This window comes from Centroberyx gerrardi, chromosome 23 (genome assembly GCF_048128805.1).
Source record: "Centroberyx gerrardi isolate f3 chromosome 23, fCenGer3.hap1.cur.20231027, whole genome shotgun sequence".
NCBI lineage: Eukaryota > Metazoa > Chordata > Actinopteri > Beryciformes > Berycidae > Centroberyx > Centroberyx gerrardi.
The window spans coordinates 6,238,177-6,265,676 of NC_136019.1; the positions used below are offsets into that span (position 1 = coordinate 6,238,177).

Below are 27,500 nucleotides of genomic sequence, written 5' to 3' on the forward strand. Positions count from 1 at the left end.
GTTGCCATGGCAACTCTGCGTGCCTTTGCATTATCAAGTTTAAACGTCAGGAAAGAGAAAATGTGTGTAATTAGCAGCCAGACCCAGGACAACCATTGTTTGCAAATAATTCTTGGCGTTTGTTTTAAGCTCCTCTGAGCGCCAGATGGGTGGGGCTAACAGCATCAGGACGATACAGGCGGTGTCAGCCAGGATCTCAATCACAGAACAGTATACTGAACTGAGTTTCAAATATATGTTTATAGTGTCTTAATGTTCTGGCACTTGTTGTGTTGTGCTGTGCGTTTAACCCCACCCATTTGGTATTCACAGCAGATTAAAACAAACACTAAGAATTATTTCCATTCTATATGGCCCTGCAAAAACATGAGTTTAGTGTATGTCTGTGTTTGACTTAGTAACCCCAGTAACTGTGAGTGTGTGTGCGTGTGTGTGTGTGTGTGTGTGTGTGCGTGTGTGTGTGTGTGTGTGTGTGTTTGTGTGCGCATGTAAGAGAGAGAGAGTGTGTGTGTGTGTCTTTGTCTTCCTGTCCTCACACTTGGCTATGTTGGTGGCTGCCTGTCTCTGCCCATGTTTGCCCATGTCTGTCTGTCTGTGTGTGTGTGTGTGTGGGTGTGTATGTGTGTGTGTGTGTGTGTGTGTGTGTGTGTGTGTGTGTGTATCTCTAACACACACAGCTGGAAGGCTTAAAAGACAATGGAGAGTTAAAATCGTGCCAAATCTGACAGATACAAATGACTGCACCACTCACTCTTCCCCTCTCTCTCTCTCTCTCTCTCTCTCTCTCTCTCTCTCTCTCTCTCATTCCCTCTCTCTGTTTCTCTCCCTCTCTTATCTCTCTCTCTCTCTCTTCCTCCTCCCTTCCTACCTTCATTTTGCATTTCTGCCTCACTCAATACTTTCATCTCTCTCTCTCTCTCTCTCTTTCTTTGTACCTCCATCTCTTTCTCAGTCTGCCATCTGCTGGTGAAAACTAATAAGTGCAACGTCTAAAAGCACAGGTGGTGAGACTGGGCGAGACTCATTTGGCGTGTTGATGATGTCTGGTTAGAGAGACACGCCTGTCATCAAAAGCTCACAGGTTCGATTCCTGCAGCAGCCAGTGTGTATCTCATTTTGGATTTTGGTCTAAATATTCATTTTATTATTTTTTATTTTTCTTTATTTGTTTTTATTTTCGTTTGTCACCCTGTAAAAAGCAGTGTTGAGGCCGGTAGAGGCTGACAGTCTTCTTGCCGATGTTCTCGTTTGTTTATAGTAATTGTTCTAATCAGAGGTGTAACCAAGTCAATGCAATATGGTTTTAATAGGATAAAAACTTGGTAAGAGCATCATGAGTTTGATTTCTATAATCAGTTTCACCTTCAATAAATTCAATCATTCCATACAAATTCAGAAAACCGAATTTAAATTCAGTCGTCCGCTGGAACAAATCTCATCACTTTCAATCTGAGTCATTTACACAAACACAAGATCTCAAGTCAAGACTTTAGAAACCTTTTCAAGTCATCAGAGTACAAGTCAGAGTCGAGTCCCAAGTCACCAGAACCCAAGTCAAGTCAAGTCCCAAGTCTTCTCTTCATGCATCAAGTCGAGTCTCAAGCAGTTAAAACTCTGACTCGAGTCCCCACCTCTGGGACAAATATCTCAAAATTAATGTGGTAATGATTTATTGATGCTAAAATGCCCCGTCTGCTTCTGCTGTAAACAGACTGCTGCATTTTTAGAATTCATTTTGTAATGCTAACAGGCATAAAGAGAGACCAGTAGCATGGCCTGTATGTATCTCTATGCCCTTTCCTAATCAAGGGAAATACTGTGGTACCATTGGAGCAGACAGTGATAACATGCCTGTTATCAGAGTCATTTCACATCAATAACTTTGTTACGCGACTCATTAAAGTCGCTAATGAAGCTCTTTGACCTGATTATGAATGGATTTCACCACGGATGATTTGGATGGAGAGAGAGGGAGGAAGATGTGGGTGGAAAAGAAAAAAGTTTGGAAAGGAAAGGGAAGGAGAGAGACTTGGGGGGGGGGGCAGAGGAAGGAGCGAGAGAGAGAGAGAGAGAGATAGGGAGTTGGTGTCAGTGAGCGAGTCTGCAGGGAACAGCATGTTTCTGCTCATTAAAGAGAGAATGATATGCCGACTGGCAGAAAACATACACGCACACACACAAACACACACACACACACACGCACACACACACACATGCACACACACATATGCACGCGCACATGCACACACACACGCTGACTGTAATTTGCCTTGGCAGACGAGACACTGATCTGACACTGAAAGCAGTCCGATGACAGCGCGTAGGCTGCAGAGCACAGACACACACACATGCATGCACACACACACACACACACACACACACACACACACACACACAAAGTCAGGACAGCTCATGCAGGCTGGCAGGACATGAGTTTGTGTGATCATAGTGACGTTTTCAGCTCTCTAAAGCAGAGTGGTGTGCCATTACCCTCCTCATCATTCTGACATGATTTGACGGCTGTGTGTGTGTGTGTGTATGTGTGTGTGTATGTGTGTGTGTGTGTGTGTGTGTGTGTGTACGTGCATGTGCATGTTTTTGTATAACTTATTTTCTGCTTTAAATCAGTGTTCAGACTAGCAGCCACTATCCTGTGTGTGTGTGTGTGTGCGTGTCCTCAGTTGCCAGTCAGACAAGTTCCTCCAGTTCTATTTATAGTCTCGAGGAAACAGGCCTGTTCTTACATGAACACACACACGACACACACACACACACACCACTCCTCTCAGGTGTGTGTCAGGAGAGGGAGGGTAGCAGTTAAGCTTATTTGCATGCTCCACCTTATCTTCAGGTTGTGTGTGTGTGTGTGTGTGTGTGTGTGTGTAAGAGACACACACACACACACACAAAAGGTGGGTCCTATATCACACCTGAGTGGGCGTGGCTAAGTGACAGGGGAAGTTGGAGAGAGGAAGTGCGGCTACATTGTTTGAGGAACTGTCGGCGTGGAAAGAGAGAGAGAGAGAGAGAGAGAGAGAGAGAGAGAGAGTTACTACTGAGGTGAAAACACAGAGAGAGGCAGAGGGAAAAGTTTCTATAAAAATAGCAAAAAAGAAAGAGAAAGAAAGTGTTTATGAGTCACCGAAGAAGACAAAGACAGGAAGAAGAAAAAAAGACCAAAAGAAGAAAAGCAGGGAGAGAGGGAAAGAACAAAAGAGAGAGCGACTCCCATCCTCCCCTCCCCCCCCCCATCAAACCTCTGAAACCAGCAGCAACGCTCGTTCAGTCTTGGTTTACAGTATTAGGAAGGGGTCCCGACCTCAGTGTTTAGTTGTGAGGTCATCACTGTGCGCCATGCCGTGGTTGTGTCAGCCCAGTGGGTGCTGCCTGGCGCCCCTGTTGTTTCACTATGAGGGAGGAGGAGGAGGAGGAGGAGGAGGAGGGCAGGGGGACGACAGCCAGCTCAGCCACCAGGACCAGCTGGAGTCCAGTTACACCGAGAAGCCACTCAAGGCTCAGCTGGAGGGAGAGGTCAGTGTGTGTGTGTGTGTGTGTGAGTGTGTGTTTTCCTGAGAACCAGAGTTTTACACCTTCAGAGTGAGGACATTGTAGCGAAGTGATGTCATTTTGGCCGGTCCTCACTTCTTCAAAGGGGCTGTTTTAGGGTTAGGGTTAGAATTAGGATTAGGTTAAGGTTAGGGTAAGGGTTAAGATTAGGCATGTAGGGTTAGGGTTAGGGTTAGGGTTAGGGTTTAGGGTTTAGGGTTTAGGGTTAGGGTTTAGGGTTAGGGTTAGAGTTAATGGTTAGGGGATAGAGAATGTATGTAGTCAGTGGATGGTAGAAGTACAAGGATATGTGTTTGTGTGTGTGTCTTAAACGTCCTTCCAGATGTCTCCAAACGATAGAAAGAACAGGTAACTCCTTCAAAGTGAGGACATTTTGCCACTCTTCACTTCTAAAAGAGGTTAACCCAAGTTTTGGGGTTCCTTTGGAGGTTAGGCGTGTGTTACCCTGTGTTCACACTGCGAGCGACTTCATGTGTCGCTCTTCTAACCGAATATAACGGGTGCGAAAGGTCCCTGTTGCATCTATGTAGCGGTTTCATGCAACTACAAAGTTTTGAGCAGGCAAATGATGTGTTTTTCGTTGCTTTGGGTATTGCTTTTCATAACATTACATCGTTTTGAGCTAGCAAGCGCTAATTAGGTAGCGTTAATCGAAAATAAACACAAAAACCTCAATAAAATGACTTGTGAGCTTCCCATCGACACCGACAACGGAGGAAACCGTTCTCCAGGCATCGTTTTTGACACATTTATTCCTCTAGTCTGTCAAATAAAAGATGTAGAGAACTGGGAAGCTTTGATTGGCTGGAATCAACTGCACTTGCCGGGTTTAACTGGTGTTCATGAAACCAAATCACATCAGTTGAAGGAAGCGCGGAAATCTGATTGGCTGTTGACGGCTGATGATGCGAAAACTTCAGTCTTCTTCTCCCTGGTTGCTCAGCTCTAGTGAATGGACTTCTGCTGACTTGTCGATTGCGTTGGTAACAGTGTGAATCCACATTTATACTGAAGGTTAATCAGTCAGGCAGGACTGTGTGTGTGTGTGTGTGTGTGTGTGTGTGTGTGTTGGGTGGTTAATTGTAGATGTGATAGTGGATGGGAGGTGTTTCTGTGTGTTCATGCTGAGTGTGTGTGTTGGTGTTTGTGTGCGAAGATCAGTGAGTGTGTGCTTCACTGTGTGTATGTACTGTATGTGTGCACTTCAGAGGTAAGTGTGGGGTGTGTGTGGGGTGTGTGTGTGTGTGGGTAACTGTGTGTGTGTGTGCTTTGGAGTTAAATAAGTGTGAGTGTGTGCGTACTTCAGAGCTCAGCTGTGTTAACTGTGTGTGCATTTTGCAGATGAGTAAGTATGTGTGTTAATGCGCTCTTGCGTGCATATGCACTTCAGAGCTGTGTGTGTGTGTGTGTGTGCATCAGGCCCACTGGGGATGATTGTTGTGATGTAATTAGTGCTGCTCTAATGAATACACTGATCTGTCTGACAACATCTAGTTTGAGGAGAGGAGAAGAGAAGAGAGGGGAGGGGAGGAAGAAGAGAGGAGAGGAAGAAGTAAGAGGAGAAGAGAGGAGGATGCAAGTATAGGAGAGGAAGGAAAGGAGTGTGAAAGTCTAAACAACTGCATTCCTTTTTTTTTTTCCTGCCATCTTTGGTGGGTCAGCGGTTGAGCACAAATTATTTGAATGCATCCCTCTTGACTTTAAGGGAAAAAGGGAAATTAATCCCCCTCCCTACTTCTGTCCTGGGTTGACTCTGAACAAAATGGCCGCTGTGCTACAGTATCACCGCCAGCTAGTGCAAAACATGACCTTTGCATATATTATGTTGTGTCCATACAGTCATATGTGCAGGACACGTGTTCTTTCAGCTCCTCTGACAGAGAGTACAACTACCCAAGCAAGGGGGACATGAGATGAACATTTTTATTAACCCTTATGCAACCAGACAGCAAAGGGAGCGAGGGTCACACACACACACACACACACACACACTAGCCATGTGTACATGCGCACAATAATGCGGCTATTGCAAATACTGAGAGTAAGGCAATAGTCTGATTAAGGCGTTTACATGATTCCATTGATTTGATTCCTCATGTTAATCCTGTTTATATGATTGAAGTACTTTTATGATTGTACAGAGAGAGCTGTGGGAATTCGAGGTTTCGTTTGCTTGAAAAATTAATTGCATTTCAATTGGAGTGTGTATGAGTCACTGGTGGAGTTTTGCCTTTTAGCTCCGTCACATGCAGACTTCAGTGCTTTCCCTCGCGCGCAAACTTCACTCGCACTCCTTCATTGTTCTGACACTCGTCTAAAAATGTCACCTTCACGACGCTTACGCCCACCTGCAAACTGAACTCCAAAAGTCCCAACTTTTTGGGAGAAACTGCTGTCGGCCATCTTGGTCCAGCCCAGTCCAGACTACACTTCCCTTCGACCTTCATGTAGCACAGTGAGCTGGGCACACGCACGACTCAACCACAGCTCAAGAAATGTGTCTAAAGTGTATCAGATTACTCCACATATGTTACTGAGATTATGCTTATTTTAACTGTGGCGTCCTGACTTTCTTGCATTACTGCCTTAATGATAATCGCATTATTGACGTGCATGTAAACATGACACACACACACACACACCTGGGAGATGTCCACTGCTATTCATAGTATTCCCATGATGTCACATGCATTTCCTACCAATATGGCGCTTTACAATACACACAGCTCATTGGCTGTGTTTGTCATTTGATTGCAATCAGCTGTTAATTTATTACAATCACCTGTTATTTTCCTACCAAGATGGCCGTGTGGTGATGTAACAGAATATTATGAATACCGAAGTCTTGTACTGTTGGTCACTGAGCAGATTTCAATTGCTTCTCATCCACATTCTTCTAGCTTATGCCTCTTCATCATCATTTTCCGCTGTTGATAGTATTTACACACATGCTACAACTATAGTAAATATCACATACTTCTGACAGCCATTTAGGATTGTTATTTTACTGTTGTCTCAAGAAGCGATGTCAGCATCTACGGGATTTGAACCGGCAACCTTCCGGTGACCCGCCTTCGTCTCCCCCTTCACACCTGTGTTGCAACATCTTGAATTGTATCTTACAGTAAACCCCGAGTCCTTCAGCTGTATCAGCGGTTGCCGTGTCGTTAGCCGCTTTTGTCAAACAAAAAACACTCTGATTAGCTTCTTGACTGACGGCTCTCGCCGGCATTGCCGCGGCAACCGCCGATAAGCCCGATCGGTGGAGCGGGAGTGTTACACCTCGCCGTTATCTTCGACGTGTCAGGTGGTTCGCTCGAAAGAGACCTTTACACCTTCTTGTTTGTGTGTTTTCTCCCTTCTTCTTTCTCCTCAAAGGCACTGCCTGTTCCTTTGTTTTTTCTTCTCTTTCATGTCAACTCTCCAAAGCCCCTGTTTGTCATCCTTCCTGTGTCCTACCTTTTGAGTTGTGTTGTTTGTTTCCCTTCTCGCTCTTCTCTCTCTGCTGCTGTCACCCCCCCCTCCTTCTTCTTTCTATCTCCCCTCACTAATGATCCGTACCATCAGGCTATCTATTATGATTTCCACCATCAATCCTTCTCTCTCTCTCTCCGTCTGGCAGTACGAGGAGATGAGATTCTCCTTTGCGTTCGCTCTCCCCTCGGGGCATAAAAGCCTACTCATTCTCAGAAAGCTACACACACACAAAAGAAGACATATGTGCCATTACGAGGGATATCTCATCGACTCACACGCACACAGACGAACTCACACACACGCTGCTGAGAAATTAGATTGTGATGGAGCAGTGAATTAGATTTATCATTGGTTCAGAGGTGCCTCTCCCTTATATTACTCCCCCGTTCACAGATAGATAAGGCCATTACTGCAGGGAGATGGACAGAGAAAGAGACACAGAAACAGAAATACAGAGAGAAAACAGACGGAGAGAGATAGATAATGAGTGACAAAGAGATTGGAAGTGAGACGGTCAGAGAATTGAGGCATGTAAACAGAAATAATGAAGCCGACAAGACAGATAGAGAGACAAACAGAGAGAAAGATAGAGGGAGAGTGAGTCTTCAGGGCCAAGATGGAGGGAGAAAGGGAAAGTGTATAGCGAGAGGAGGAAGAAGGGGAAAAAGATTCACAACACAAAGACAAACCACAAGGAAATGAGGCCACGTGTTCGAGTCTCACCCCATCTCAACGAGATCAGGCATGCAAGATAGCCTATTAATTTCACTTTCTTTCCTTTGACATGTTCTCCATCTATTTATTCTTCCTCCTTCCTTGTCTGCAGCACTGCAGTGTCTGTCTCTGCGGAATGTTGCTATAGAGCTGAAGTACAAGACACTAGCTAGCCAACTGTATGGTGACCAGACGTCCCGGTTTGTCCGGGATTGTCCCGGTTTCAAGATTTGTGTCCCGAGTCCCGACAAATATCTGTAAAACACTAAAATGTCCCGGTTTTCAACATTCACTACCAAATTGTCCCGGTTTTCACCACAATTACAATAATAATAATAGTATTATACTTGTTTTCAGCGCTTGCATAGACGTTTATCATGTTCTGTCCCGCTCATTATTACCTAACCCAATCAAAAAACATAAACAATGCATAAACAATTTGCTGAAGCGCTGTCCATGGTGTTGAAAGGTGCAGTCACTAGGTGTGCTAAGCGCTGAAATAATTGTCCCCCATCCTGATGAAAACGCCTATGGTGGGTGCATAAGCGCATACATGTGCACGTGCATGAACGTGCGGTACACTTAAGGGTCCCGGTTTGGGGGTTTGAAAATGTGGTCACCCTAGCCAACTGACTAATGTACAAGCTAATGCACAAGACAGCTAGCCCACTAACTAATGTACAAGATAATGTGCAAGACGCTAGTTAGCCAACTTACAAGATAGAGTACAACACTAACTAGCAAACTTAGTGTATGCATAAGACACTAACTAATGTACAAGATAAAGTACAAGACACTAGCAAGCCAACTTACTAACTAATGTACAAGCTAATGCACAAGACACTAGCTAGCCAACTGACTACAATCCTAAATTAACAGTAACTAACTATCTAACTAACTAATTCTCTATTACCAACGTTGGGTTGCTTGACAATCTGACAACGACAAACTGTCAGCTAGGTTGCATGTTTTGCAGAAACGTTACCAACAGTGGTCAGATGTTGGCAATAAAGGCGGCCATTTTTAAACAACCTTGCCAGCACTGGTCCTACGGTAGTTGGGTCGACGTTTCTAAACAAACATACAAACAAACATAATCACAAAGTCACACTATGTATATAAACTTAATACAATACATGTTACAAACTGTAATGCATTAAAGATAAGCCTAATTTGAATTAGAAGTCACAATTGTTAGGCCTATATACTCTGTCCAGTTACACTTATAATCATATCATCCTTTAAGGTTTTTTAATCTGTCTTGCAAGAGCTAAAGAGACAACTAGACTGTTGCTAGGTTACCAAAACATCCTGAAAAAGCAACAGCTATTTTCTGAGCTTACTAAGCTAGCGTTAGCAAAATAACTTAATGAGACAGAGGAGTGGAACCACAGATGGACTTCAAATGGTAAACCTACGCATGTTCATCTTAGGCTAAATTTATCTTTCTCATATCCGTGAGTAACATTGTACATTTGTTATGGATAATAGTCTGTTTGCTTAACTTGGTGGCCCAACATCTTGATCCAGTTTATGCTATTGTTGGCTTCATACTCAGATGACTAATTAACAGTTTAACTAACTAACTAACTAACTAACTTAATTATCAGACCACCCATGTGTTTTTCTATCTCTCTCTCCACCTTCAAAAGCTCGTAAACCAGTTTATTTCCTGGCATTTTCACTCCAGATAGTATTTGGTGCCTGTCCAACGTGAAAAGCGTGAGCGTGAAACAATATCATCCCGGTGATAATACTGCACGGGTCAGGGTCAGCACGCTTGTACAAGCATACACTCGTACGATCACGCTCTCTCTCTCACACACACACAGACACAGTTTGCCTTGCCAGACTGCCAGAGCTTGCGGGGTCTAGTTAGTTGTTATGCAGGTGGGGAAACTGTGTCTGTGTCAGAGTTTCCCTCAGGGCGGGTTTCAGGGTCGCGCACCGACCTGGCAACGCCGGCGTGCCGCAGCTGAGCCAACTGCTCAGGGTCAAGCCTGTTTGGGCCGGGGAGCGGTGTGTACACAGGTAGACCTTTCGCTGCGTTACACAAGCAGACACGCACCGATGTTATGGAATGACCTGGAAAGGCTTTTGTCACTGGCATTTTTTTTCAGTGCCTTGTATGATACTGTGGAAGTAGTAGAAGTGAAAAACAACAATATCTTTTCTTCCTCTTTCCTCTTATTTCCTTTCCTAGCACTTCTCTATCATATAAAAAAAAAAATGACCGTCAGCCAAATGACTTAAATGTCAATGTAATAGTCCAAAAATGTTTGTTTCATCAATTAAAATTATCTGTCATTTATTTACAACAGGCTATAATTGGAGACAGGATTTTATTTCATCTGGACAGTAAAACCAGGATGCTTTTATAGCTGAATATTGTATGTTTATGTATGCAATCCCATGGTAAAATATTCTGTGCATGCCTATTACCGATGATGTAAAAAACATCTTGACAGAGTTTTAATTAGAGGATCAGACTCACTTTGTTGGCAAAGTACAATAAACGTGCAGGAATTTGTCTTGGGGGGGCTTTTGTAGTAGAGTTGCACAATTAATCATGTTTAAAGTCACAATGAAATGAAAAATGACTTTTCAGTAGATCATTTTCCATGTCATAATATACACCTAGTTAACAATAAATGCCAAAAAAAATGTCATTTTCTTGTATTTTTATATCAAAATCCATTACTTTTACTTCCTGGGAAACAGTGTCTCTTTAATTGTGACATCATGCTGCACCAGGAGGCGACATAAAAATTCCAACCAATAAAACCATCACAGATTTTTGAACAGTCCCGCCCCTCCTCCCCTCCCATCCAATAAAACTGCCTCTCTCTCTCCCTAACTGATCTCCCATTGGTTTAAACTTTTGAGTGATCCCTCCCTGCGTTATGTCCCGCCCCAACATCCTGTTTCAAAAGGAAATACATCAAGTTAAGGAAGCAAGATGCTCTCAAAATGCGGTTTTATTGTCACTTTAATAGTATCTGGGACTACAACACTGGGAGTACAATTTTAGCCATATTCATGCAGCCCAAATTGGTTCAGCAACATTTAAAACTTGATTGTTACAATCGTTTACTTGTCAAAACACCCAAGAGACAGGCTACTATTGTATTTTGAAAAGATGCGTTTATTGGAAGTTCTCCTTTTTCCTTCGTACCGCATGTTGAGGATGTAACCACCTTCCTGTTTTTAAGGACACTGACTCAGATGAAGAGATATGTTGGATGACGCCATTCGAATATTTCTGGTTAATCCTTTCCAGTCTTATCATATGTGTCAAATCCCCAAAGAGACGTGACATTGGCTTATTCCAGGGCTTTATAAGGGCACACACACACACACACACACACACACACTGACACACACATATCTCTGTGGGGAAGTCACAGGCTTGTCATGAGGACTGATCTAATGGAAGTTGCCACGCCGACTCATGCTGGAATGTTGCTAGGTGACAGATGTGCAGGTATTGAGAGAGCCATCAGTAACGTGATCAGATTTTTAAGTGTGTGTGTGTGTGTGTCACAGGGCCTGGGTATCCTCTTGCAAGAGAAATGAGGATCTCCATGGCGACCCCGACGTCCTATATCAAACTGATTACCCAGGGTGCATTCTGTCGTCTCGGGGCGTGTACTCATAAATAAAGCCGGAGAGCAGAGAGAGATAGAGAGAACGTGAGAGAGTGAAGAGGCAGAGAAAAGGATGAGAGAAGATAAATAAGAAGATAAAAAAAGCAGGGAATCCGACTGAGAGCAGAATCAAACGTGGGGTCAAGTTGTTTTATGGAGTTTCATCCAAGCAAAACATCGGATCAAATCACGTGTTGATAATTTCCATAAAGCCACGGCCGGCTGCAGCTCCTATCTGTTGCATCACCTCATCACTGTTAATCGCAGTAAAGAACGCCGCCTCCGGTGTTACCGCTGCCGTAACTCTCCTGTCGACGAGCAGCACAGCGAGCCGTAGCTTCCTCATGCTCTGATTTAAGCCCAAGATAGCTGGAGTTGTAGATCTGATGCTGCTATTTCAGGAAGCATTAAAAAAAAAACAATAGATCTTGGCACCTAAGTGCTGATTTGACGTCTATTTTAAGAAAGTATCAGATGGCCGGGGTTTATCGCACAGGATGTTGAATTAGTAACAGAGATTTTAGATAATTGCTGAAAAGTATTTTAAAGTGCTGTTGAACTTTGGTAGTACCTTGGGTTGTGTGTCTTCCTCCATGATAAAACCCCCAAATCAGCGATTCTCTGTGATCTGTTGCTCCGGTAGAGGAGACTGGAGAATTGTGTTTTTTTCCTCTCTCCATTCACTGCCATTGTATGGAGGAACAGTCTGAAAATCACACTTCTAGCACATTAAGAAACGCAAATAAAGCAGATTCTGACAATAAATAAAAAAATAGTCATTTTGCGATTTGTCATTAAGTGAATCTCTTTCTCTATGTTTATTAAATCTTACAGTTTGAACGAGTGTAACACCGAAATCCGGTCGGAGGAAACTTATGCCGATGGAACAAAGAAAATAATATGTTTATCAATAATTGTAAATACGAGTCTCTCAGTTTTTTTCGCCTATTTACAATTATTGGTAAACGGATTATTTTCTTCGTTCAAACCGATACCTTCGACCAAAGTTCAGCATCCCTTTAAAATCTATTCAGTATATATTTCTGTGATTGTCAATTTACCTGACACTCAGTTCAGTTAAATTGTCCATATTTAGTCGACCCAGTAATCTGATCCTCGACCCAAGCAGATTAAAACAACAATTATTTACAATCAATATTCTGTGTCTGTGTTGTGTCTCACAAAGCGAAGTCATCTTACTGAAACAGACCAGTATACAACAGTCATGCCATATCTAACCTTTTAAATCCTGTTTATTTGTGGACATCCAGCAAGTTATTCATTGGATCTGAATACACTTAGAGAAAGCAAATGAAGATTCCCGCACACATAATTCACCTCTGCTGTGTCTTTTATTTATATTTATTCATACAAGACCTTTTCTCAAGACATTTCTCACGGCATATGCATCAACAAGAAATACAAAAAAAACCCAGCAGAGGTGAATTTTGTGTGCGGGAATCTAGTTTTCTATGGGTGATTTAATGGGGATCTGGATCTTTCCCAGAATTATTTAAAGGACTGCCTATGGTGTGCATCCTCCATATTTATCATAAGATCTGAATACACTTAAGTTACATACGTTCTCTCTTCTCCCCATCCCCTCTTTCCCCCCTTTCTCTCTATTTTTTTCTCCTTATAGAAAAGCGTGAAGGAGGGAATCCTGTTAAAGCAGACCAGTTCCTTCCAGAGATGGAAGCGGAGGTACTTCAAACTAAGAGGGAGGACCCTCTACTATGCCAAAGACTCTAAGGTGCAGTAAAGTCTGAATATTTAGTCTGAATTTAATATTATTCTTTAAAGAGAACGTTCAGGAGTTTTAGAAGCTTATCTCTTGGAATAAATAAAAGGTAAACCTGCACTAGGCAAATATTGGGTTTTATCAGCATATGTCATGAAATAGAGCTGCAGCAGAGAAGAGTATCCCATCCCCCTCTATAATGTAGATTCACTCTATTCGCCCAAATTCTGATTATTTTGGATGTCTGGTTTGGTCACTTGCAGGAAATCTCAGCACACAGCAAGTTACGAATCAAAAGTTAAGAGCAAAATAAAAAACTTGCTCCTAAACCTCAAAGAGAAAGCTGAACCTCTCCGTCTCCACTCCCACCAGACACTAAGAAGAAGAAATTTAGGTCCTATAGGAGTGTTGCAGTTCACTGAAAGTTGCATGATTTCTGGATATTGACGTCCAAATAGTTGCCTTTCACTGCCATTTGGGGCTGCCAACGTGTGGAATTGCAGCTTTAAATTCAAAAAAAGTTTTCACACCAGAGTTTTTCATCTCTGAGAAGTTGGCACCAACCTCCTGCTAGCATTCGTTAGCAATGCTAGTGCAAGTCAATGAATTATGAAACCGAAATTGCATACTTAGACATTCCTACAGCTGTTGAGGGACATCAATGGTTCGGTGATTTGGAGGTGTCGGAAAAAGAGAAAGCGTGCTTAATTGACCTTCCGTGGGTAAATAAAGGCAAAAAAATAAAAGATAAGTTGATGTTTACATTGTTTGTCGTTCATTTTTTCCCATCAGTCTCTGATCTTTGATGAGGTGGACCTATCAGACGCCAGCGTGGCCGAGACCAGCACCAAGAACATCAACAACAGCTTCACGGTAACCAGCGCAGTCTTAAAACCGTTAAAACCGTGATGTTTTTGTCTTTCTTGGTTGTTTCTGTTATTGTCTTTGCATTTTATGGTAGTATGCCTTTTTTTTTTATGTTTTGTGGACAGGTCATTTGATGATTGATCTTCTGTTATTTTTTTGCTCTGTAAATGCTATAAAATGTGATTTAAAAACTAAACCCAACAAAAAATTGAAAAAAAAAAAGCATTAAAAGAGCAGATTCGACTGTGTTTTCAGTGGCAAATTCTGCCGGCTGCCACAGCTGCAGAGTTTTCTGTGGAGCTGTTTCGTAATTCGTAGTTCATATTTTCAAGCTGAAAAGTCTTGAATTATAAAACAGTCCTCAGATCTGTTTGGCTGAGTCACGACCGAAGCCGGTGCAAAACATCTGGTAAACACACACACACACACACACACACACACACTGACTGCATAACAGATCATTTAGATGTTATAACTCATACCGGTACTTGCTTGGTGGAGGAGGAACATCATTATTTAATTAGTTAAAGTCTGTAGCTTAATAATTTAGTTGGGAGAGAGCGATGTTTTTGTCAGCATTGTCCTGATAATGAGATATGATGTTGGGATTTGATCAAATAAGGTACATTTGATTGCAGATCAGATGCAGCTGTACAGATTCATTATCTCTCTCTCTCTCTCTCTCTCTCTCTCTCTCTCTCTCTCTCTCTCACTCAGGTCATCACTCCATTTCGGAAGCTGATGCTGTGTGCGGAGAGCAGGAAGGAGATGGAGGACTGGATCAGCGCTCTCAAGTCCGTCCAGAAGTGGGAAACCTACGAGGTTAGCGCTCGATCCTCTTCCTTCCTCTCATCTCTCCATCCCTCCCGCTTTCTATTTATTCCCTTAATCCCCCGCTTTTTATTCACTTCATAAGGCATACTATATCCGCTTATTTACAGTACCGCTGAGCCACTGGTGATGCAACAGTCTCTTTTTTATGTGTTTTAGCATTGCAAAGTTATTAATTCTCGTGATTTTATAATCAGACAAATATAGTAAAAGTCGACATGACTGATACTGAAAAATACCAAATGGAGGATTTTTTTTATTACTCGAGCTCATCACCTTTTCTACTTTCTCCGAGGAAATACTCTCCCTTCCTCTCTCACTCCCTTCATGTTCTTCCACTCCCTTATCTCCCTCTCTTTCCCAGCAGATTGATGTCTCTCATAAAATTAGACACTGTGCTTTAATAGGCTGTAAAGAGAGCTGAGGACTGTAAGCTGTTATCTAAGTTGAGCTTATAGCTTCTCTCTCTCTTATGTTTTAGGCTTTCAACGTTTTGTGGTTCCTCCCTCCATTTTTAATTCATGCGGTTGGGTTATTATTTCCGCTTCAGCAGGACAGGCAGTTTGAATTGTTAAAGCGTAAATGTGTTGCTGACAACTTTAGGAGGGGAGTGTGTTGTCATGGGAGGTTTAACTGTGGATGTACATTTACACAGATATACACAACACTGCTGATAGCATCTTCTACAAGTTAAAACCACCTGAAGGTCAAATGGCGTAGCGAGGAAAAGTCACCAAGAAAAGTTGTATTTTTTTTTAGTCTAGTGCTGTTTTGGAAAGAGACGGACTTTGGCTTTCAGAATCAGTAAACCAAATGTATTTTGTCCAAATTATGTCTGATTACAAAGGGTTTGAATAATAGTGTAATGAAAATAAATAACGACATGCTTGATATGCTTGATATCAAACAAAACTAGACACTCTCATCTTTCTTTCTAGCCCTACCAAACAGCACGATCCGAGCAACACAACTCCATCCCTATTCCCTAGCTTCTTACCTATCAAAAGAAGCCAGAAACATGCATATAGGCCTTATAGTTGTGGAGCTATTCTTAATTCATTTTGGGTATGTGATTTTAGGCGTTTTTTTCCAGATTTTTGGCTGAGCTCTAAGTGGTTAATCCTTGTTTTGGATTTGTTTCTAGCTGTTATGAACACATTTAAAGATGGAGCATTAAGGTCATTTTCTTATCCCTCCATGTTCCTCCAGTCAGTTCAACATGGAACGCTTATGTCATTGTCCTATCCTTGAAATAAAGTATTAATATTATTTTAATGTCCGTATGTATCGGATCATACCACATCAGTCAGCTGGAGCGTCAATACCATCGTCTTATCCTTCTGTGTTTCTCCTTCCTGAGGCCACACAGTTTAATATGGACCTCTGATGTCATCGTCTTATCCTTTCGTATCCCTCCTTTGCTCCTTGGACATTTGGTTTAGCATAAAACACAAAAGTCACTGTCCTATCCTAAAATATCTCTCTTTTCCCACTCTTTTCAATGAAACATACCGGATGTTTTTTGTCCTGTCCTTCTATATTTCTATTTCTACTTCTGCCTACCAAAAGCCAGCCAGTTTAACATGCAGCGCCGATGTCATCGTCCCGTCCTTCTGTATTTCCTCTCCCTCCCCAGGCCAGCCAGTTCAACATGGAGCATTTCTCCGGGATGCACAACTGGTACGCCTGCTCCCACGCCAGACCCACCTTCTGCAACGTCTGCAAAGAGGCTCTGCCAGGAGTCACCTCCCACGGCCTGTCCTGTGAAGGTACACACACACACACACACACACACACACACATTTGGAGCTACATTCATCCTCCTACATTCACACATTTGAAGCTACGTTTTTGCTAGGATTCAACCAGTATGGGTCTGAAGCCAATATTTCATTGCAATACTCAGTATCTTTAAATTTGACCGTTTTCCTGCCAAAAAATGACAAGGACTCAGTGTTTCCCCTTAGAATTATAGTCTCATCTGGGTGGAAAAGCCTCTGCAACAGGATTTAGACCGTCACAGGACTGTAAAACTCTCGAATGAAATTCTTTCAGGTGTGTTGGCAGGTCTTTGATGCAGGGTGAGGCAGGTTTTTATTACTGTTTTCACAGATTGCCGCCCTTCAAGCTGTTGCGTAAAATCCTATCCTCACGTCTCTTATATCGCCGGTGGACAACAGCAACTGTCTGATATCCAATCTTTTTGAAAAGGCCAATATCGGCCAACCAATACACCTTTACACATATGCTTGTGTTATGTTTATTTAAGTTATTTATCGTACATAACCGTTATTTCCCCCTCCTCTGCAGTGTGTAAGTTCAAGGCCCATAAGCGCTGTGCGGTGCGCTCCACCAACAACTGCAAATGGACCACACTGGCCTCCATAGGAAATGACATCATTGAGGACGAGGAAGGGGTGAGTGACTCAGCTGTGTGTGTGTGTGTGTGTGTGTGTGTGTGTGTGTGTGTTTGTGCATAACAACCAAAACTCAAACTCAAGTTTTGTTGAAATGTCGACTCTCACCGTGTGAATATTTTGTTAAAATTGATAATTGTGCGCAAGTATGTTTATATGCGTGTGTGTGGGCCCATTCTGTGTGTGTGTGTGTGTGTGTGTGTGTGCGTGTGTGTGTGTTAGTTTGTTAGGGCAGACATCAATTCACTTTCAGTCCAATCCATTGAAGCTGTGGCTCGTTCGGTAATACTAAACAATTTGTTCTCAATTAATACTGAAATGGTTGAATATGACAATTCTGTCAGTGTGGAAAAGCAGGAACACTGATATGTTTTTTCTTTGTTTATTTTTCATAGATGTTTGCATTCAAAGCTTTAAAACTGTATATTACATGATAAGGTGGCATTCATTTTAAAAATGTGTTTTGCATTGCAATTTGAACCGAACCTGCTCCTTGATTTGAATGCAGTGAACTGAACGCTGCCATGCCCCCCCCACCCCCCGTCTCTCTCCCCACACCAGGTGTCCATGCCGCACCAGTGGCTGGAAGGCAACCTGCCGGTCAGTGCCAAGTGTGTGGTGTGTGACAAGAACTGCGGCAGCGTCCGGCGGCTGCAGGACTGGCGCTGCCTCTGGTGCAAGGCCATCGTGAGTGAAATGGGTTTCTGTGGAAATGAGTTATGTTAGATTTACAAAGGACAAACCTCCATATGCAACATCATCACCCCCCATTATAAGGTTTTCACTTTCTAACCCTTCAAATAAACAAACAGAGGGTCGTCAGCAAAGTCTGGCTCAGGGTTAAAGGATAATATCGGTGTTTTTTTTAAGTTTGTGCTAAGCGTCTAGGTTCCCCCTCTCTTTTCCATTCTTCCTGGTTTCTCTGCACACAGTCAGCACAGTTGGAGATATCAGCGCTTGTTTTTCCTCCTTCAGAAGAAGACATTTGCTGCCGTTCATTCCTGTCCAGTATGGAAAAGCAACTTCTGGCTACTGCTCAAACTTTCTGTTTTCTCCTTATTTCACTGAGTGTCCATGTCTTTTTATTTAGGTCGTCTTTGTTAGCCCGGGACAGCAGTCAATTTCAGGTTTAACATCACAAAGTTTGTATTTTAAAAACAATGAAAAACAAGTAAATGTTTAAAATTCTAATTACATAGATGCATGCATTGCAAAATGATTGAGAGACGTAGACAGCAGTAAATTGGCTGTAACTCTAAATGACACCGCTATTCTCCTTTAAAGTTAAGATTAGTCAAATGTTGCAGATGAGTTAATTTCCTCTGAATCCTCTGAATATTGTTTGCTTACTTAAACGTATATGTAACGCTTGTTTTCCGCCACGCTCGTTCGTGCAAATGAACACACAACGACCACAATGCATTCTGGGTGAGACTGCGCTCCTGAAGTCTCTACATAGACGCCGACCCGCTCCCTCGGCCCTCAGAGGGTCGACCTCGGGAAGTTCGTGTGAGTTTTCGGAGCGGCGGCAGGGAGTCCTCCGAGGGGACGAGCCGAGGCGAAGTCGAGGAGGTTCAGGCTAAAAGGAGAAAGGAAACTGGGCCGCTGAAGATGAGAATTTTCCCTGCGGGGAATAAAAGAACCGCAGAATACAGGCTGTAGAGCAGAGAGCCGCCCCGTAAAATCAGCAAAACTCACCCGTTAGGACTGATACCAGCACTTCAATACGGCATGTTGTTAAGAGAACAGAGGAAGAAGAAGATAATTCAGTTAAGCTCTCGCTGGGTGTCACACACACACACACACACACACACACACACATACACACAGAAACACACAGATACACAGATGTAGTGCTTTAGTAAATCCCGCTGTTCCACTTAGTAGTTGTTTTTTGAGTGTTTAGGGCAAATGGGCATGCATGACAAAGACTAATCCCCAACACACACACACACACACACACACACACACACACACAATGAATCAGGGTGGTATTTGTAAAGGTTATAGAACTGACATTTGGTGCGTTTCAGAGGGATGCAATGACCTTTCTGCCTCCACTGAAATATATGATTACTATGGAGACCACTGACTCTGGTGTGTGTGTGTGTGTGTGTGTGTGTGTGTGTGTGTGTGTGTGTGTGTGTGTGCGTAGGTCCACAACAGCTGTAAAGAACAAATGGGGAAGGTGTGTCCACTGGGTCAATGTCGAGTGTCAATCATTCCTCCCACCGCCCTTAACAGCATCGACTCAGACGGTGAGACGCACACACACACACACACACACACATACACACACACACACACTCCTTTGTTCATAATCTTTTACTGAGGTTCAAGGTTCAGGGATGTCACCTTTCTCCCTGTGTCAGTAACATGTGACATGACATGAAGGGGTCCTGAACTCGACCTTAAAGCAATTTCCTCACACATTTCTGCTCAGGCTTCTCTCAGGCCGCCTCACTGCCACGCTGTCTTCTGATAAAAGAACAAAATGGACTCCTAACCCATTCCCCAAAGTAATAAATGAAGGAATAGGCTATATGTATAAATGTGGGGAATTTTGTCGTCATCCGTCATCGTCTTGAGATCAAGATCATGTCCCGATTCTTTACTTCCCTGTATTTTCCCTCATGTGCTCCTATGTTAATCTCCCAATTCCAATATTTCAATTCAATTCAAATAAGCTTTATTGGCATCAATGGAAGGGATCTAATATTGCCAAAGGATTTCAGTACATCACAAAGCAATTAGTGTATTATATTTACCTTAGACATACATCATAGAGATAGAAAGGTAAAAACAAAACACATGAACATAAGACTTAAAGTGATATAAATTTAAGAAATCAAACTAAATCAAACCTTAGTTACTAGACATTAAGTTACATTATGTGGCTGTTATCAATAGAGACAATAAAATGCTGTAAATCAGAAACAAATTAACTTAAAAATAAACTTTCCAGCAACACACACAGTCTTTTCCTCTTCACCAAGCACTAGTGGAAGTTTCATGACACAGATGAGAAAAATCTGGAACATGTTTTTTCTCATATTCAGGGTAATATTTGTCTCTTATTTCCACATAATTCAGGCATTCAAATAAAAAATCTAATTCTGTCTCATGCAGTTCACAATTCTGACACATCTCAGTTTTCTATGCCTTTATTTCACTCAATTTCAAGTGTGTGATCGCAGTCTTAATTTAGATAATATTCTGTTTTCTTTGGGATTTTGAATACTTCCATACTTTGCCAGTTGAATCTGACAGTCAAAGATGCAAGTTTACTATGAGATGCAATGCTGTCTTTCCATTTTGCAAAGTACGTATCGTTTAATTTAGACAAACATTTTTCTTTTCAACTGTGGTGTTGATGTCCCGTTCTGCGCAGGCTTTTGGAAGGCCACCTCAGCGTCCTGCTCCAGCCCGCTCCTGGTCCTGGTCAACTCTAAAAGCGGAGACAACCAGGGGGTGAAGTTCCTCCGCAAGTTCAAACAGCTCCTGAACCCGGCTCAAGTCTTCGACCTGATGAACGGAGGCCCGGAGCTCGGGTATCTCAAATCTATACTCAATACCTTTGATTGGAAGCTGAATTCTCACACTTTCTTCTTCCTTGCTGACCAGAAAACATGCAGACACTCACGACCTCTTCTGATTCATTAGAGTCCACTGGTAAATTTGGCATACAGATGATCCTACAAGCAGCAAATCAATTATAATTGTTCAAAGTTTACTGAAATAAGTGAAATAATTTTACTGAAATAAGCTCATATGTCAGGTATCCAGCGGATCCAAACTAGTGATGTCCTGATCCAATCCAGTTTTTTTTTGCCTCTGATACCGATCCAGGTTATTACATTTTGTTCTGATTCGATATTTTGGTAAATAATTCAGAAGTGTTTATTTTTCAACACCGCACTTTGTAAAGTAACGATCAAATCAATCTAGTGCACAGACAAACACCTGGGACAAACCTGGGGCAAATGTCTCCAAATGTCTGTAATGAAACTACCACATAAACTTTCACATACCTTGATGTACAGTTACAGTTAGAGTCTGAAAGACAGTGTGGAGAGAGCAAACTATAGCATGACTCCTGATGCTGCGTTTTTTAAGCTTTTTCGCTGTCGTGGGGTATTTTATCTCATTTTTTCCACCACGTTCTCTAATGTTTGCAGCTTGGGCGCAGACTTCTTCTGAGCTTCTCCCTGTGAGAAGTCGTTGAGCTCCTTCGACTGGTGTTTCTTCAAGTGCCTTAAATTAGTGGTATTGTAATTAGCTCTGCTGCTGCCGCCGCCCCTCCAAACACAAACATTACAATTAGCTGTTTGACTGCTTTCACTCTCCACTTCAAAGTAATTCTAGACTGCAGACGCGGCTGCTGCCAGCTGCTTTTACACAGTGCGTCACACTGCCGTCAGTGGTGGATGACGCTTGTTTACAGCAAATACTTTTTTATGGCAATTTGCATAAGTGGATCGGAGGGGGAGGGAGTTAAATAAATACATTTATAAATGGATTGCAAGTTGATCAAACCAATGCAAATACCTCAAAATTCACCCAGCGCATCGGATCAGTGTATCCATGATCTTTGGACACATGTAGGTTTTCACATGTGAATCATTTTTTCATGTTGTATTCACGTGCCGGTTTTTACTTAAGATGTGAAAATTTCAGGGGGGGGGGGGTTTCAAACATTTTTTTTTCACATTTTCACCCACCATTACATATGACAATATTTCTTTCACATGCAAAGACAAAATTCACAGGTGAAAATGTCATTTTCACGTGGGAAATAGGGAAATTTCACATGTTCACGTATGAAAACCAGCATGTGTCCAAAAAGCACGTGTGCTGTGAATTCACATGTGGGTTTTTATATGTGACTTTTTTGTAAGGGAATTGTCATGATCAAGTATTGATGCAGTCAGCGCCCTTAAACAGATTATACCCTCCTCCTAACGTTTGTCTCTTGCTGTCTCCTCTCTCCTCTCTCCTCTCTCCTCTCCTCTCTCCTCTCTCTCTCCTCCCTCCTCCTCTCTCCTCTCTCCTCTCTCCTCTCCTCTCTCCTCTCTCTCTCCTCCCTCCTCCTCTCTCCTCTCTCCTCTCTCCTCTCCTCTCTCCTCTCTCCTCCCTCCTCCTCTCTCCTCTCTCCTCTCTCCTCTCCTCTCTCCTCTCCTCTCTCTCCTCTCCTCTCTCCTCTCTCCCCTCTCTCTCCTCTCTCCTCTCTCTCCTCTCCTCCTCTCCAGCTTGCGTCTCTTCCAGAAGTTTGTGACGTTTCGTATCCTGGTGTGCGGAGGAGACGGCAGCGTGGGCTGGGTCCTGTCTGAGCTGGATAAACTCAACCTCCACAAACAGGTAAGAAAGATGAGCAGGAAGAGGAAGGAGAGGAGAAGAAGAGGTGGTGGAGGAGGAGGACAACAGGGTGATGATGAAGGGAATGTAGTGTATAATTGGGTATAATACTGTATAAACAGAGAAGGGAACTAAGGCAGTAATATATCGGGTAACTGGACAGAAGTCATCAAATCATTTTTCACCCTGTGTCTGTGTTTGTAGCCTTTTGCTGAGAGCATTGCCCATCTGCATTGTCCTAAAATCTGAAAAGGAAATATGTAAACAACCTAATTATTACTGTTGAACATTTGGGGAATAAAGTCTTTAGAAATCATGACCCTATAAGCCAGAAGATGAAATTGAGGTGGTAAGAGAAAGAGAGAAAGCACTAAATAATAAACCAGAGGAAGGAGGAGTTACCAATGCTACACTGTCTGAATTAGCCCGTCAATTAATGCCGTGGAAGCAATCTGAATTAATGAATGTCTTGTCAAATCACTTGGTATCAATTAATATCATGTTAAATTCCATTTGGGTAAACGAAATGCCGCGTCAGATCAGTTTCAGTCATTTCATGTCAGGTCACACTAACTGGACACAGCTGATGTCAAGTCAGTTCAGTTGGATCCGCCACAGTAAAGTCTCTCTCTCTCACTCGCGGTAACGAGTCTATGAGCAGGACTTTATCTCTGCATCCACACACTGACTCAACTGGTGTTTGTCTGTATGGGACATGATGTGATGATGTGATGATGTGATGATTAGTTGGATGGGACACTCTTCTCTATTGCAACCCCACTTTGTGATTTAGGTTGATAAAAATGTAAAAAGACATAAAAAAATCTTTTCCCTAGTGCAGCTTTAAATTGAGAAATTGGTTCATAGATTTGTTTGCTGATGGAATATAGATACAGCTTCCAATAGTCTTCACACAGTTAAACTGGGTCCTTTTCTCTCTTCTCTTTACTCCTTTTCAACTTCCAATCTCTCTCTCCCTCCCTCTCCCCACCCTCTCTCCCTTTCTCCCTCCCCCCCTCTCCCTCTCTCTCCTCTCTATCTCTGTCCATCTCTCCTCTCTCTCCCTCTCTCTCTCTCTCTCTCCCCACCCCCCCCACTCTCTCCCCCCTCTCTCCCTCTCTTCTCCTCTCTCTGTCTCTCCCCCCCCTCTCTCCCTCTCTCCCCCTCTCTTTCTCTGTCCATCTCTCCTCTCTCTCCTCTCTCTCTCTCTCCCTCTCCCCCCCTCTCTTCTCTATCTCTCTTCTCTCTCTCTCTCCCCCTCTCTCCCTCTCTCCCTCTCTCCTCTCTCTCTCCCCTCTCTCTCTCCCCCTCTCTCTCTGTCCATCTCTCTCTCTCTCCCCCCTCTCCCCTCTCTCCCTCCCTCCCTCTCTCTCACTCTCTCTCTCTCTCTCTCCCTCTCTCTCTCTCTCTCTCTGTCTTTCTCTCTCTTTCTCTCTCTCTCTCTCCCTATCTCTCTCTCTCTCTCTCTTTCCCTCTCCCTGTCCCTCCTCTCTCTCTCTCTCCCCCCCTCCCCCCCTCTCCCTGCAGTGCCAGCTGGGTGTGCTGCCTCTGGGTACAGGTAATGACCTGGCTCGTGTGCTGGGCTGGGGCGGCCTGTGTGACGACGACGCCCAGCTGCTGCAGATCCTGGAGAAGCTGGAGAGGGCCACCACCAAGATGCTCGACCGGTAAAGCTTTTCAAAACGAATGCCAAATCTCATGCCAGGAAAAAGCATTGGTTGGTCAGCTTGGTGGTGGTATTGTTTTTAAGATCATTGGTTCCTCACAGCAACAAAGACCCAGGTTTGATTTCTTGTCTGTTTTGCATGTTCTCAGAAATGAAGTGTGGAACCTGCACTCTATGCTGCAAAATCACTTTATTTATCTGGTCTAAGTTTCTAGTTTGCATGTTTCCCTGCCTTCTGCCCAGTGCATTCTGGGTAGGCACCAAGGCTCCCTGCGACCCTGAAAAGGAATAAGTGGGTATAGAAAATGATTCACTGAATATAACACATAGTTCTGATCCTTTTGAGGGTTTTGCAGCTCACTGTCTTTGGTTCAGTACAGGACAGCAGGCAGGAACAAGCGACTGCAGAAGCAATTACAAAAAAATTAGCTTCAGGCTTTGCTTTAGGGACGAGGGCTTGAGGCTGCATTTATTTCTGTCTGTACCTGTGGGTCAGCCTCAAAAATAACTTGGTTCCTGTAATGCCATTGAGGTTAGCAGTGGTAGGCGGGACATAGAGCAACATCCGTACGTGATTGGCTGCTGATGGGCGATGTTTCCCCAAGGTTCAGCTGTAGGACGAAGGAGACGAGTGCCGTTAAAATGGGCCAAGGTCTCACCGGTCGTAGAAACTTTTAGACTTTTAGACTTAATAGACTTCTGGAGATTCATTTCTCAAGTCACTTATGGTGTGAATGAACTGTAAAAATTGTATGTACAGATTATGGGACATTCCTGTTTTTGAGTGAAATGTAGCCCGCAAAAAACTGTCCTCCGAATGTTTGTTTCTTCATCATATTGAATTCCTGCTTCCTGACTGCCTCATAATTTGTTTTGAGTAGGCAGTTGGGTCTTAACCTCTGCAGCATCCATTCAAATGGTTCAGCCTGTACCTCTTCTTCTCCTACTTTGTATTTGTGACATCTGTACTGTTGGTCTAGAGTAAATCGGCTGTAAATTGACATACAGAAGGGAAAGACTGTTGCTTGGTAACAGAGAAAAGACGAGCAGACCGCTGGAATGTAAAATGTAAATAGATTCAGTCATGATAAAACCATTTAAGACGTCCCACGTTTTTTACCTATAGTGCACAATGTGGGTTTTCACAGCAGGACCTTGGTGTTACATTCAACACCAGCTATTCTCCTCTATACCGTCAAAAAGAATAGAAGTGAATACAGTAGAGTCTAATGTCTAATACCCAGTGGAATGTGAAACTTAAAGAATGATACATACCTGACTACGCCTGTGGGACGTTTCAGATATTTATGTTGCGCAACCATATGCATCATCAACGACCTCTTAATACTCCTTTCCTTATATGGACATGTGGACCTGTGCTATTCCCTTATAAGGCCATCGTATCCTCACCCAGGTATTTAAGGATTCATAATAATAATAATAATAATAATAACTTTATTTATATAGCACCTTTAAAAACAGAGTTTACAAAGTCAAAATAAAAGATAAGATAAGATAGCACTTTATTAATCCCCTTGGGGAAATTCAGGATAAAAGAAGAATACTCAAAATTTGAAAATTGAAAATTTGAATTTAAAAAGCAATGAAACAATAATAAACAGGGATTCAATTCAGATAGGAGGACAGAGGTGGAAAAGAGCAACATTCAAGTAAATAGTGGGATAATCGTAAGTTGAGCTCATAGGACTAGATTTTACAATCCCGTATTGTAATCGGCAATCATTCCTTGAGTGGGGGTAGGGGTAATTGCTTCACTGGGGTCATCAGGTGGGCACCCTCCTTCCTTGGTGTTTCGTTGATAGGCCCACGACACCTCCAGAGGGCTCAACGGTGACACCTGGTGTCCCAGGCGCACCCCCCTCCACTTTTACCCCTCCTGCTGGCTGATGATTATCTTGCCGCCCAGTTCTTGTCCTTTCTTTTCAGCCAGAGCCAGTTGCTGCTTCGCTCAGCAGCTTCTGCCAGTGACTTGATAGCCTGTCGGAGGGCCTGTCCTCGGACTCCCATCCCTTTCCGCAGCTTGGTGGTCGACATGGCCACAAAACCCCTGCAGCCGACCTCCACAGGGAGCACCTGTGTTCTCCAGCCCTTTTGTTCTGCTTCAGTTGCTAGATCAGAGTACTTCAGCTTTTTGCGTTCGTACGCTTCACCAACTGCATCCTCCCATGGCACCATCAGTTCTATGATGAACAAGGCCTTTTGTGAGGCTGACCACAGGATCAGATCCGGGCTAAGACTGGTTGTAATGATCTCCGGTGGAAAGGTGAGCTTCTGGTCTAGATCGACCTTCATCTTCCAATCCCGGGCTGTATCCAATAGGCTTGAATCTTTTCCTGCAGTTGACCTCTTTGGCACCTTTCCTGCTGGTACAAAGGCCATGGTGTTTGAAAAGCCAGGGGTTGGGGGAGAGAGGGCATTGTTGTTAGTCCTCCTTTCTTCCAGTACAAGTGCCAGTTGCCGAAGGACCTGGTTGTGCCTCCAGGTGTAGCGTCCTTGGGTAAGGCTGGTCTTGCAGCCGGTGAGTATGTGCCGTAGGGTTGCTGGTGTTTGGCAGAGGGGACATGATGGGTCTTCCCCAAGCCACTGGATCAGGTTCTTGGGACTGGGAAGAACATTGTAGATGGCTCTGATGATGAAGCTAAGTCTGCCTCCTTCCATTTCCCAAAGATCCTTCCAGGCAAGCTTCCGGTGTTCAAGGTTTTCCCATCTTGTCCATTGGCCCTGTTTTGCCTGTGAGACTGCCTTTGCACATCGTTCTGCCTCCTCCTGCTGTCGTATCTCTTTTATCACAAGCCCTCTCTTCTGGGCAGGTGTTGCTCTGTGCCATGTGGGTCTACTTGTGCCTAGCCCAAAGCCGCCTCTTCCATGCTGCACTTGGCCCACAATATCTCCATGCCTGAGAGCGGATTTCGCGGATTTTTGTGGCGTCCTGAGTTTCTGTCAGGGTCATGTCCAGCCTTACCTTGGAGCATTTGTATTCTTCAGTAAGGCTAGTGATAGGCAGTTCAAGAGCCCCTTTCCCATACAAGCCGATGTTGCTGAGGCAGCGTGGGAGACCAAGCCATTTCTTGATCTATGTACTGACTGTTCTCTCCAGCTTCTCGACTTTGGTGATGGGAACCTCATAGATCGTCAGAGGCCACATCAGACGGGGGAGCAATCCAAACTGCAGGCACCAAAGTTTAAACTTTCCTGGA

At 43.3% G+C, this 27,500-nt stretch overlaps 1 protein-coding gene across 1 annotated transcript in view; it reads left to right on the forward strand.

The window, feature by feature from the left end:
• The window catches only part of LOC139930342 (diacylglycerol kinase delta), an 88,074-nt gene that overhangs the window by 35,783 nt on the left and 24,791 nt on the right, over positions 1–27,500 (forward strand). The window contains 10 exon segments of the mRNA XM_078291597.1: positions 13,048–13,158; positions 13,939–14,019; positions 14,731–14,835; positions 16,481–16,613; positions 17,155–17,261; positions 17,823–17,948; positions 19,417–19,519; positions 20,653–20,812; positions 22,511–22,619; positions 24,144–24,283. Of these exon segments, the coding sequence (XP_078147723.1) occupies positions 13,048–13,158; positions 13,939–14,019; positions 14,731–14,835; positions 16,481–16,613; positions 17,155–17,261; positions 17,823–17,948; positions 19,417–19,519; positions 20,653–20,812; positions 22,511–22,619; positions 24,144–24,283 (1,175 nt within the window).